This window comes from Ictalurus furcatus, chromosome 2, assembly GCF_023375685.1.
Source record: "Ictalurus furcatus strain D&B chromosome 2, Billie_1.0, whole genome shotgun sequence".
NCBI lineage: Eukaryota > Metazoa > Chordata > Actinopteri > Siluriformes > Ictaluridae > Ictalurus > Ictalurus furcatus.
Genome location: NC_071256.1, coordinates 33214733 through 33227315, shown reverse-complemented (window position 1 = coordinate 33227315; position 12583 = coordinate 33214733). Strand labels below are relative to the sequence as shown.

The following is a 12583-nucleotide window of genomic DNA, read 5'->3' as shown; positions in this document are numbered from 1 at the left end:
AAAATGTCACTGGCAGACTGAGGCTATTTACATTAAAGCCCCTCATTTTTTCTGCCTTCGATTTCTTTATTTGTCTCTGCACCACTTCACCGGTCGTCTCACCTCCTTCCTTTCTTAACTCCTTCTCTAGTCTCACTTCCCTTGAGCCCAATGCACTCAGATCATAAATTAAAGTACACAGAGTAGAAATGATCAGAATCACTCTCTCTACCAAGTAACACCTGCACACTCATAGACAGACAGACAGACAGACAGACACACACACACACACACACACACACTGTGTTTTGAGTGTTACCCAATGCAATTCTCCCTGTTTCATTAACTTTCACACTTTTCACCGGTGTGAAAAATCCCTTGTGTGCACGCAGGTCCTCTCTTTCCAATGTTCCCATCGGATTGGATGCATTTTTCTTCTCACACCTTTCGAGGCCTCTATAAAATCCCCCTCGCCAGGGAATTCTACAATTACTATCTCACTGATGGCCCTTTTAACACCAACAAGGTTGTTGTTTACTGAGCCAATATCAAATCCTGAACCATTTGATGCATTTCCATTGCGAAATGCCTTGCTTCAGGCTGTATCACATCGCCCTGGCATAGAATATTTTCCTATAACAGCACGCCCTGTCGTGCATTATTCTTTACCTACAGTGGATATGGAAAAGATAATAATAATAACAATAATTAAAAAAAAAACTAGAATAACATTTGATATAGAATCACTCCCCTTAGAAAATCACTTGGACACATAATCAAGTGTAACTAATCACCTTCTGGATCCAAGGTAATTGGGTTAATTAGTTCAGAATAAAAGCAGCTATTCCTAGAGCATTCCAGTTTAGTGCAATTCAAAGCAAAATCTACTATGGGTGTCAAGGAACTTACAAAAGAACTCGGAGAGAAAGCTGTGGAAAGGTACAAAAAGATTTCAAAGGCTTTCTCCATCCCTAGGAGCACAGTTAAGTTCATAATTAAGAAGTGGAAAGTGTTTTGTACCACCAAGACCCTGCCTGGATCGGGCTGTCCCTACTACCCGGATGGCCGAGCGAGACGCAAACTGCTCCGAGAGGCTACAAGGAGGCCAGTGGCAACTTTGAAGGAGTTACAGGACTTTATGGCAAAGAGTGGCCATTGTGTGCATGTGACAACAATATTACAAGGGCTCTACAAATCTGCATGTTGCAAGAAAAAAGAAATCCTTGAAGATTCTGAGGCCAAGTGGAAAAGGGTACTATGGCCAGATGAGACCAAAATCGAACATTTTGGCCTCCAAGCCAAACGGTATGACTGGTGGTCAATACAAAAAAGTCAATACAGCTCACCATTCAAAGAACACCATGCCTACAGAACAGTAAGGCATGGTGGCGGTAGCATCATGTTGTGAGGGGAACAAAAATACCCAGAAATTCTCGTGGAAACCTGCTGCCCTCAGTTATTCTTTGTAAAAAAAAATAATGTTCCTGGAAAAATCCTGGTGGTTTTTTTCCTCATTTTTTTCATTTCCGACCGTACAAGCAAGAAAATGCAAACATTTTGAAAGGGGTTGATTCATTCATACACCCACTGTACATCTGTACATGCATAATCACTGTCCATAATCATGACAATATCTTTTTTTTTTATTTCACAGATTTAATTTGGGTTGAACAGAAATGTTCTTAAAGTACAACTTAGAAAATGGTTGTTCTTTTTATAGTGTTCATTAGGAAACTCCCACATGTCATTACATAATGGTTTGAAACTAATGGAAATGTGGGCTCTGGCTGTGTACTGGTGAAAAAGGGGTACGAGATGTCACTGCGTTCTTCACAGACGGGCGACGGGGGATTGATTTTGAGCTGCTCATTAAACTGACATGCTCTGTGTAAGTGGAGCACTGGCACTGCATGATAAACTGAAGTGTGTGAGTAAACGAGATTGTGAGGCTGACAAATCTCACATATAGCCATCCATGAGAACGCACACACACAAACACAAACACCCCCCCAATGAGAACCCAGCATGCTCTGTTTTCTCTGCATGGCTTTGCATAGTGCTTCAATGTGGTATAAAGTTCTTTTGGAGCCCCAGTGAGTGAGTGTGTGTGTGTGTGTGTGTGTGTGTGTGTGTGTTCATGCTCAGACGAGTGCAAGTTTCATGCAAAGACTATTATGCAGCCACATTTATATAAAGGGTAGGACATGAATCCAACACACACACACACACACACACACACACGTAGCAGATTCATGGCTTTGATTACAAGAATGATGATAATAATAAAGATAATGATGATGATACCATTACTGACAATATTAATGGTGATGATAATTATGAGAAAGGGGATGATAATAAAGTCTCTTTAATCAATAATATAGCTGAACTGTGTGTGGATATAATAGTTCAGTCCCCTCTGTATAAACCGTGCACGCATCGGAGTGTAAAAAGTGCTGAGTCATGTTCACGGTCTGCGATTACACGTATCTGTGAGCTTTGCAGAACATCATAACTCTTTCTCTTCCTCAGTCTCATTTCATTTTTAATGCTTTATCAGCAATACTGTCATAAAACTCATTACATATGGCCAAACAAAATAAGTACATTATACAGACACAGTGTAACTATAAAGGCTGGTTCATCATATACAGGTAGAATAGTGATAGTTACTGTTTATCAGCAATATATCAGTAGAAGACGTCGAACTTAGTTATAACTTAGCCACGGTCACGGACACAGTTACCTCCAAAGTACAGAATCTATTTATTTATTTACATTTAAAGTACATTTAATTCATTTTTTCGATTACCAGTCGATTATATATCTATGTAGTTATATATGTATGATCTATTTATGTTTTGGGCAATAGAGGGGAAATTGTGTCTTATCATCAACTGTCACTGCTCCCCTTGGCGTGTTTGTTTTTGTTTCTGTTTTGCTCCTAACTCCGCCCCCTGTTCTATTATTTGCTTGTAGACCGATTGTGTCCAGCTGTTTTGTGTTAGTCTTAATGCACCCGTTTATACCCTGGTGTTTCTGCTACAAAAATGGCAAAGTCTTATCGTATTTTGTTTGGTTAAGTCTGTATCTTTGTGTTCTGTGTTTTAAACTGTGACTTGTCCTATGTTGAGCTTGTCTACTTATGTTTTAACCACTACTTGGACCTTTGACTATGATTACAAGACTGCCTTTTGAAATCTAAACCCGGGCTCCAGAGTGGTGCAGTAGAAACCTGTTCAAATCCTGATGAAGCCATGTGTCGTGAGGTGTCAAGAATGCAAAATAGACATCACTGTCCCTGCCCTGTCAATCAGAGTGATACTAGCCAATCACGGGTGTCTGTGAGCTCATGGATGCGGAAGAGGGCAGACAGCTCTTTCCTCCATATATGTTACGCTACCCTGTGATGTAGCGATTCGCAAAGAAGCGGAGGTTGGTTCTGTGTGTTAGCCGTCACCCTCCCCCCTCCCCCCTGCTGGATTTCGAACTTCACTCACGATGCCTTTCCATGCTTTACGATCCATGGCCTTGACGTCGCGGAGACTGAGTTGGTGGTTTTTCAGGTCCTCCTTGGATCACTTATTTGGTGCAGATCTTTGCACCTTCCAATCTGCTTGTTGTTGCCGCCAGAGAAGCTGATATGGTATCCGGGTGGTGTTCATCCACCTCAGCCATCTCAACTGAATCATCAAGGGGGAGTTAGCTAGTAGGTAGGAATCGGCAAATTGTGGAGGAAATGAATTGAAGGAACAACACCCCAAACTGATCTTTTTTTCTTTTTCTTTCTGCGAAACACTGCAAGATTATCGGCACCACAATTAGTATGTTGGTGCGGTCTCCTCTGGAGAGAATAACAGCACTGAGTCTCTTCTTGTAATGTTTAACAAGCTTAGAAAACATCTTGGTCACTCCTCCATACAGAACCATGTTGTGGTTACACATATGGACTGTCCTCTTTAATTCAAGGCAGCACGTTTTAACAGGGTTTTGTGTTCGTGCAACTATTTACGTGTCACCATTTATCTACAGTATGCCCAAGTTTTAACCTCCTGGCAGAGGCAACATGGTTTTGGAATAATATCCTGGTACAGAATTCATGATGCCATCAGTCTGGAGCCCCTGGATTCATATCTCATGTCCTATTCCTAGTCAATTTTAAACGCTTCCAATTTACTGCACCTTTTATTGGAGGCATAATTGTGTTATCCATCCATCCATCTTCTACCGCTTACTCCTTTTCAGGGTCACGGGGAACCTGGAGCCTATCCCAGGGAGCATCGGGCACAAGGCGGGGTACACCCTGGACAGGGTGCCAGTATAATTGTGTTATCTGTCATTTTAATTGTTCACATTATGTCTCTTTTGTGTTAAAAAAACAAAACTTTCCTTTTCCTATGCTGATGGATGATTTTACAGGTATGTAATCTCATTTTATTGTACAGCAATACCGGAAATGGACGACGATAGAATTCATGGACTTTTTTTCCCATGTTATTATCCTTTAGGGGCGCCAAGGATAGTGAATTTAAAACCAGAGCAAATGAAAAACGTTTCAATTACACAGTCATTTTTGTCCGTTCTCTTGATGGGAGGTGATAATCCAAAAGCTGATGGTATGTCTGTGGGATTACAGATTTTTTATAATGTACTGTTTCCCCCTTTCCATTCACAGTTGTGTCACTTATTCTGTTATTTTATTATGAATGTTTCTTGTTGTTTAATGGTTTGACTGGTAGGATTGATACACTTTCCGTCTGATTTGCATTTTATCCACAAGCTACTGTTTTGGGGGTTGAGCACTTCTTTCAGTTTCTTTGGTGGTGATTTTAGAGGACAACACTGAAGACTTTAGGTCAGCATGGCCAGTGAGTGTATGTGACTCAGTGGAGAGATGATTAGCCACTCAACCCCACCCCCTCGTCTGTCCGTCTCTCTCTCACCTGCTCTTCTCTTTGTCGTGCCTCTCAGTGCCTCTTAATGGCAGTTGACATGCTTAATGCGTGCTGATTGGCCCTTGCAGCTGCAACCTTAATAACTGAACAGTGCTAATTTCATCAAGCAATCAGCTGTGTGTGTGTGTGTGTGTGTGTGTGTGTGTGTGTGTTAGCATGAAAGCACCTAATGATTACCTAAAGCGCCGGTGCATGTTCATGGGAGATGGTATATAAATATGTGTGGGGGTTTTTTTTGTCATTGTGAGCTAACACACGATTTCACCAGCTGTGAAGCCACTCACAATCGTGTTTGATACAAGAATGAAGAACGGTGTCCAACACCAGACTCATAATTATCATAAACGTATTTAAATTATTGCCACTATGAAAAGGTGCAAAGGCTAACTCTAAGGTCAACTCTCTCAAACCCACAGAGTCTCCATCTCTTCTGTATTTTCTTCCTTTTTTTATTTTTTTTAAAAAAATGTTTCCTGTCTGAGTGCCTCAGAAGGAATGGGGTGGAATATTATCATGAGATTTGGTGAGGTCAGACTTCTCTCACTCTCATCTATTTCGTTTACAAAAGAATTCGGGAATCCGGGAACAGTTTGCTCTTAAACTGATACCTCAGTTCTTTATGCTGTTCTGTATCTTCATATGAGAAACAGAATGTAAGCCCTTGACCGAACACTGTAATAACTACTACAGAAGGTGAACTGCCATCTGACAAGGCAGAGCTGAGCAGATCGAAGCAATCCGTTGCATGTCATTATTGCAAATCGTAGCTTTTCTAAGGTCATGGATTTCAAAATAGGGTCCATGGACCCCCTGGGATTGCCGACAGGGGTAAAATTGGGGGTGGGGGTGGACTGCACACTTTTACTTTAGTTGAACAGCAATCAGAGCTGAGCTGAAGTACTATAATCTGATGGAGATGTAAATCATAGCATGGCATAATGATGGAAATAATAATGCTGGAGTAAAACCTCACAATGCTTTACAGAGAAATCATTTCATCTCAGAGTTGTAAAAATGTTTTCCTGCAGTCAAGGCAATCCTAAACTGTCATGTATATACTTTTGGTCGTTAAAGCTAAATGTACTCATTTGCCAGTTTAAAGTCTTGGCTGTATCGTAGAGGTGTAATGATGCATTGTGATGCAAAAATGCATGCCGGTCACGTGAGCTCGTTCAATAATGGAGAGCCTGCGGGATTACCAGGAATCATCTGCACTTGCGAAGTGAGCGGATAGCTCCGGATCACAACGTCCGACGTGCATTATAGGATATATAGCTATACACCAGGCCTTCAGAAACAAAGAAACAAGTGTTTTAAGTCATAATTGTTTTTGTTTTTTCATTAGTGCTATCATGGGCACAGACTCACCAAAACTGGCCAGTTGAAGACTGGATAAAGATCAGCTTGATCTTCAATTGTTCAGTTTGGGTGAGCCTGTACCCATGATAGCCTCAGATTATTGTTCTTGGCTATCAGGAGTGGAACTCAACGTGGTCTTCTTGTGTTGTAGCCCGTCCACCTCAAGGGTCGATGTGTTGTGTGTTCTGAGATGCTTTTCTGCTCACCACGCGTATTAAGCGTGATTATATGAGTTACTATAGACTTCCTGTCAGCTCAGACCGGTCTGGTGACTCTACTCTGATCTCTCTCATCAACAAGGTGAGTATTTCAGCCTGCAGACCCTCCTCTCACTGGAAGTTTTTTCATTTTTCGCACCATTCTGTGTAAACTGTGTGAAAATCCCAGGAGATCAGCAGTTTCTGCAATACTCAAACCAGCCCATCTGGAACCGACAATCATCACAAAGATCACATATTTTCCCGCCATTCTGATGTTTGACGTGAACATTAACTAAAGCTCTTGACCTGCATCTGCGTGATATTATGCATTGTCCTACTGCCACACGATTGGCTGATTGCATAGCTGCATAATTGAGCAGGTGTACAGGTGTTCCTAATAAAGTGGACGGTGAGTGTATTTCTGTGCTGCATTCACAACACTTAAATATTATGAACTGCGCCTTTAAAGTTCCTTCAAATTGGTGTTCCTTTTATCTTTATGGGGATTTTCCCTTGGCAGTTATAGCTGTTGATAATTAACGCTAATCCGAACACAAAAGCTGGGCTTTTTTGTTGTTTTTAAAATGTTTTAAATAAAAATATGATTTATGTTGCAAGGACAGCGTGATTATGATTACATTCGACACATTTAGTTCTTTTTGGTCCTTACAAAGGGTTAAACACATGCACACACACACACACACACACACTCACTGGATGCTTCCACTGCACAGGAATCCGGGACAGCAGGGGGAGGATCAGGTGCAATCATCCTCCCTCTGTCTCTGTCTTTCTCTCTGTCTCGGCTGCTGTGTGTGCCGTCGAGCTGCCGTCTGTGCTGCTTGTTCTTCTGAGCCTCCAAAGCCTTCAGTTTACGAGCGTGCTTATGACCTTTATAATGCGCTTCGGCCTGATTCTGCACACAGATACAGCCAGGGGGTGGGGGTGGTTTGCTTAATTATTCCAACAATTCATATGCTACACAAATACACGCATGAAAATCACTGTCACTGGTCAAGCTAAACAAAACATTTACCTTTCTGTAAAAAAAAAAAAAAAAAAAAAGACAAAGAAAATCTAAAATACCATAAGGGGGTGTACATTTTAATATATGTTAATATTCAGGAGAGCTTCTGGATGATCCACACACAGGGTCTGCGCGGGGCTGATAAGAGGAGATACAGCCAGCAGGGAGGCAGTGGTATAATTGCATGTGTAATATTCAGGAGAAAATGATCATGTCACAACTACACCGTTAATGCACATAGAAACAGAGAGAGGGAGAGACAGAAAAGGAGAAAAGACAAAGTGAAAGATAAAGAAAAACAACAAAAAAACCCAGACACATTCACATTTACTGAAAATGATGTTTTGATTATAATTCAGTTGTTCTGCTGCACACCAGGGCATTAATCAAAGCGTAAAGAGAGTCTTTACATCAGTTCAATCAATTTCAATATCTGGTTCAGATGCACGTTAAATACACATCAAACTCTTAATAAATAAAAAATAATAATAACTAAGGGCATAAATGATCAAAAGTAGAGCTGGGTTTTACAAACCGTCTAATGAAATATCTGAAGAAATATAAATATTAAATACATTCGAGATTGAACAGAGGCCATTTCATCTCGAGAACGTCTTCCATCCATTTTCTGTACTGCTTATCATGCACAGGGGAGCCTGGGGACACAGGGGACACGGGGGACAGGGCGGGGGACTCCCTGGATGAGTTGCCAGCCCATCTCAGGCATGATCACACACACACCGGGCAATTTGGAAATGCCAATCAGACTACAATGCACGTCTTTGGACTGGGTGAGGAAACCAGAGTACCTGGAGGAAACCCCTGGAGCACCGGGAGAGCATGGGTGGTGGTGGGAATCGAACCCCCAACTCTGGAAGTGAGAGGCAAACTTTTCAGAGGCACTGTTTCTCCTGAGAACGTCTTGAAAAGTCCAAAACGATGGATGAAAATTACATAATTATACAAAATTACAAAAATCAAGTTCGGGTCATTTCCTTGTGAAAAAAAAAAAAAAAAATCAAAAGACTTCCTCAAGATCATCTTTTAAGAAAAAAAAAACCCCCAACAACCTTTCCAAACTTTTCATCAATCATTCATTTTATAGGTCATTAACTGTGGCATGATTGAGCATCACTTTCGTGCATTTGTGTAGAGAATATTGGCATGTCTAAAAACTACTGATTCGGAAACTACTTGGTTTCTTTAATAATATTACTTTAACGACAGAATATCTTTACTTTTGTCTTCCAGAACATGTGCTACATCTAGTCCTGAGCAAGAACCCTGACAATGTCGGCTACTGGTATCAAAAACCAACATGCATCAACATGCATCCAGAAGAAGTTCATTATCACATAACACCCGGAATCAAAACTGAATCGGACGGTGATGTAACTGGAGATTCCCAGCCCTAATAAACACGGTGTCTTTTCAAATAATGAAATGATGACTATTCTTTAACAACACTGAGAAATCCTGTAATGCCAGTAATCTGAAGAAAAATGCAGAGAGAAGGAAAGGATTTTAAAAAAATAACATTAAAATGAATTGTTATAGTAAAAAGCAATGCCAGTAAAGGCATGTGGGAATGCTACAGTAACAGGACACACACACACACACACACACACACACACACACACACACAAAGAGGTCTGAGTTTATTCCCTCTTGCCATATAAATGCAAATCAGAGATGAAATAGACTGAAATCATTTGCACGACATGTTCCACCAGCTTATAAATCAACTCTGCAGAGAGCACGACAAAATGGAGGAATTCCAGAAAAAGAGCAGCACAGAGAGAGGAGGAGGAGGGAGGAGAGAGGAGAGAAAGTGAGAGAGCTCTGCTGGGAGTTAATGAGCGTTTAAATGATTTTTCAGCCCCCTGCAGAACACACTCTGTGGATTAGCTTCAGAAAAGCACAAACCCTATCAAGCTCTGCTCAACAGGTTTCCATCCATTTGACATTAATGGAGCAAGAAAAGGTCCTGGAGCACATTGTGGGGGCGGGGACCAAAAAAACTATGACCCTGTTTTTTCTAGCCTGAGTATCGGAATTATATCCAGAGCTGGATTTACTAATGACGCACCGAAATGAAAATTCCTAGCCAAAAACTAAAACAACCTCCAGGGTTGGGGGGATCGAATCCCCGCCTCCACCCTGTGTGTGTGGAGTTTGCTTGTTCTCCCCGTGCTTCGAGGGTTTCCTCCAGGTACTCTGATTTCCTCTCCCAGATCAAAGACATGCACTGTAGGCTGACTGGCATTTCCAAATTGTCCGTAGTGTGTGTGAGTGTGTATGTGATTGTGCCTTGAGACGGGTTTGCACCCCGTCCAGGGTGTACCCCGCCTTGTGCCCCAGAGTTCCCTGCGATAGGCTCCAGGCTCCCCGTGACCCTGTGTAGGATACAGAAAATGGATGGATGGAGTTCCATCTATGTTGTACATTTCTGGTAGGTATGTACAACCCCAATTCCAAAAAAGTTGGGACGCTGTGTAAAATGTAAATAAAAACAGAATGCAATGATTTGCAAATCTCATAAACCCATATGTTATTCACAACAGAACATAGAAAACATATCAAATGTTTATACTGAGGAAATGTACCGGTTTAAGGAAAAAATAAGGTCATTTTGAATTCGATGGCTGCAAAAGGTCTCAAAAAAGTTGGGACGGGCAAGAAAAGGCTGGAAAAGTAAGTGTTGCTAAAAAGAAACATCTGGAGGAACATTTTGTAACTAATTAGGTTAATTGGCAACAGGTCAGTAAGATGACTGGGTATAAAAAGAGTATCTTAGAGAGGCAGAGTCTCTCAGAAGTTAACATGGGATGGAATCTGGATGGAAGCATGTGTTGCTCTAAAACCTGTATATATTTCAGCATTGATGGTGCCTTTCCAGATGTGCAAGCTGTCCATTCCACAGGCACTAATGCACCCCCATACCATCAGAGATGCAGGTTTTTGAACTGAGTGCTGATAAACAGCCAGACGGTCCCTCTCCTCTTTAGTCCTCTTTAGTTTAGAGGATGTGGCGTCCATGGTTTCCAAAAAGAATTTCACATTTCGATTCGTCTGACCACAGAACAGTTTTCCATTTTAAATGAGCGTTGGCCCAGAGAAGATGGCAGCATTTCTGGATGATGTTCACATATGGCTTCTTCTTTGCATGATAGAGCTTTAACCAGCATTTGTGGATGGCACGGTGAACTGTGTTCACAGACAATGAGTTCTGGAGGTGTTTCTGAACCCATGCAGTGATTTCCATTACAGAATCATGCCCGTTTTTAATGCAGTGCCGCCTGAGGGCCCGAAGATCACAGGCATGCAATATTGATTTTCACCCTTGTCCCTTGCGCACAGAGATTTCTTCAGATTCTCTGAATCTTTTAAGGATATTATGTACAGCATATGATGAGATATTCAGAGTCTTCACATTGTTACGCTGAGGAACATTATTCTGAAATTGTTCCACAAATTGCAGCTGCAGTTTTTCGCAGATTGGTGAACCTCTACCCATCTTTACTTCTGAAAGACTCCACCTCTCTAAGATGCTCTTTTTATACCCAATCATGTTACTAACCGGTTACTAATTAACCTCCAGCTGTTTCTTTTTAGTAACACTTACTTTTCCAGCCTTTTGTTGCCCCGTCCCAACTTTATTGAGACCTGTTATGGCCATCGAATTCAAAATGACCTTATTTTTTTCTTAAAACGGTACACTTCCTCAGTTTAAACATTTGATATGTTTTCTATGTTCTATTGTGAATAACATACGGGTTTATGAGATTTGCAAATCACTGCATTCTGTTTCTATTTACGTTTTACACAGCGTCCCAACATTTTTGGAATTGGGGTTGCATCTGAAAAACAGCACTCAAGAGTCTCAATATGTTCTCTCCAACAGAGAACGTTCAGTCATCCAATTCACTGAATGCCATTATATTTTTGGCGAATTATTTCATTTTGTTTTTCTCCCAAAGTTGTGGCTACAGATGGCGTCAGCATACTTGGGGAATTTCCTTTTTTCTTTTGTTGTTTTGCTGGAGAAGTGAAGTGAAGTCTCATGGCATGGTCCCGTACATCCTCTTGATACATGGCACGAACGGCGATTACAAATCGTTTGTCTTGTAGAAGGCGTGAAATGTTTCCACACTGCTGACATTTACACTGTTGACCTGCAGCTTGGGATCTCTTTCTAATCTGCACTGCCATTAAAACCACTTGAAAAGGATTACATTTGACACTTTGTGGTATGCCTATTCAATCTTTTAGTCTCTTTAGGAAAAAAAAAAAATCCAAACAAACCACAAAAACAAACATGTCAAATGTCCTAGTATTTTCACATAAAAATGTAAAGTAGTGTAAAGTGTAAATATCTGTTTCTCCAAGCTACGTTTTCTAACCAAAGCACATCCTAATCTAAGACTAGTAACAAACCGATAAAAAAAAAAAAACGTGTTGTTTAACAAATACAATCTATAATTGTTGATCTGATGAGGTTTTTTTTTTTTGAGGAGACATTTATTTAACATTTATGGACTGTATGCTTTGCAGCAGTCACAGTGCTTTATAAAATTACAAAGCATGTGAAAGTCTTCAGGACTGCGGTGTTTACAATTTCTGTGTTCTCGGAAAAATGACCAGCTACGTTTTTCATATAGAGAGATAGAGAGATAGAGAGAGAAAAGGAGATGAACAGAATGACAGAATGGTGGAATGTTTATTGTTGCTAAAATGTAAGTGATAATAGAATATAACCTGCCTCCCTCATGGACATTAAATGTAACTATAAACTAGAGGTGCTAAACCGATACTAAATTTCTCAACCGATACGGATAACCGATTATTCAGAGCGATATCGGCCGATACGATAACCGATTATTCAGAGCGATATCGGCCGATACCGATAACCGATACGATAGTTCTGCCTTTTATACCTTCTTTTAAATGAATAATAATTAATTCCACAATTCTGAAGGAAATGCAAATAAAAACTTTATTCTCTCCATTTCAGCAAGTTGTTTCATAGTAACTGGTCTCATAAACAGAACACACATTACTCTAAT

At 40.7% G+C, this 12583-nt stretch overlaps 1 protein-coding gene across 1 annotated transcript in view; it reads right to left on the bottom strand.

The window, feature by feature from the left end:
* znf385c (zinc finger protein 385C) overlaps positions 1 to 12583 on the bottom strand; it is a 111309-nt gene that overhangs the window by 5580 nt on the left and 93146 nt on the right. Inside the window, exon 5 of the mRNA XM_053615417.1 lies at positions 7205 to 7406. Within this exon, the coding sequence (XP_053471392.1) occupies positions 7205 to 7406 (202 nt within the window). The remainder of the gene's footprint in view (positions 1 to 7204; positions 7407 to 12583) is intronic.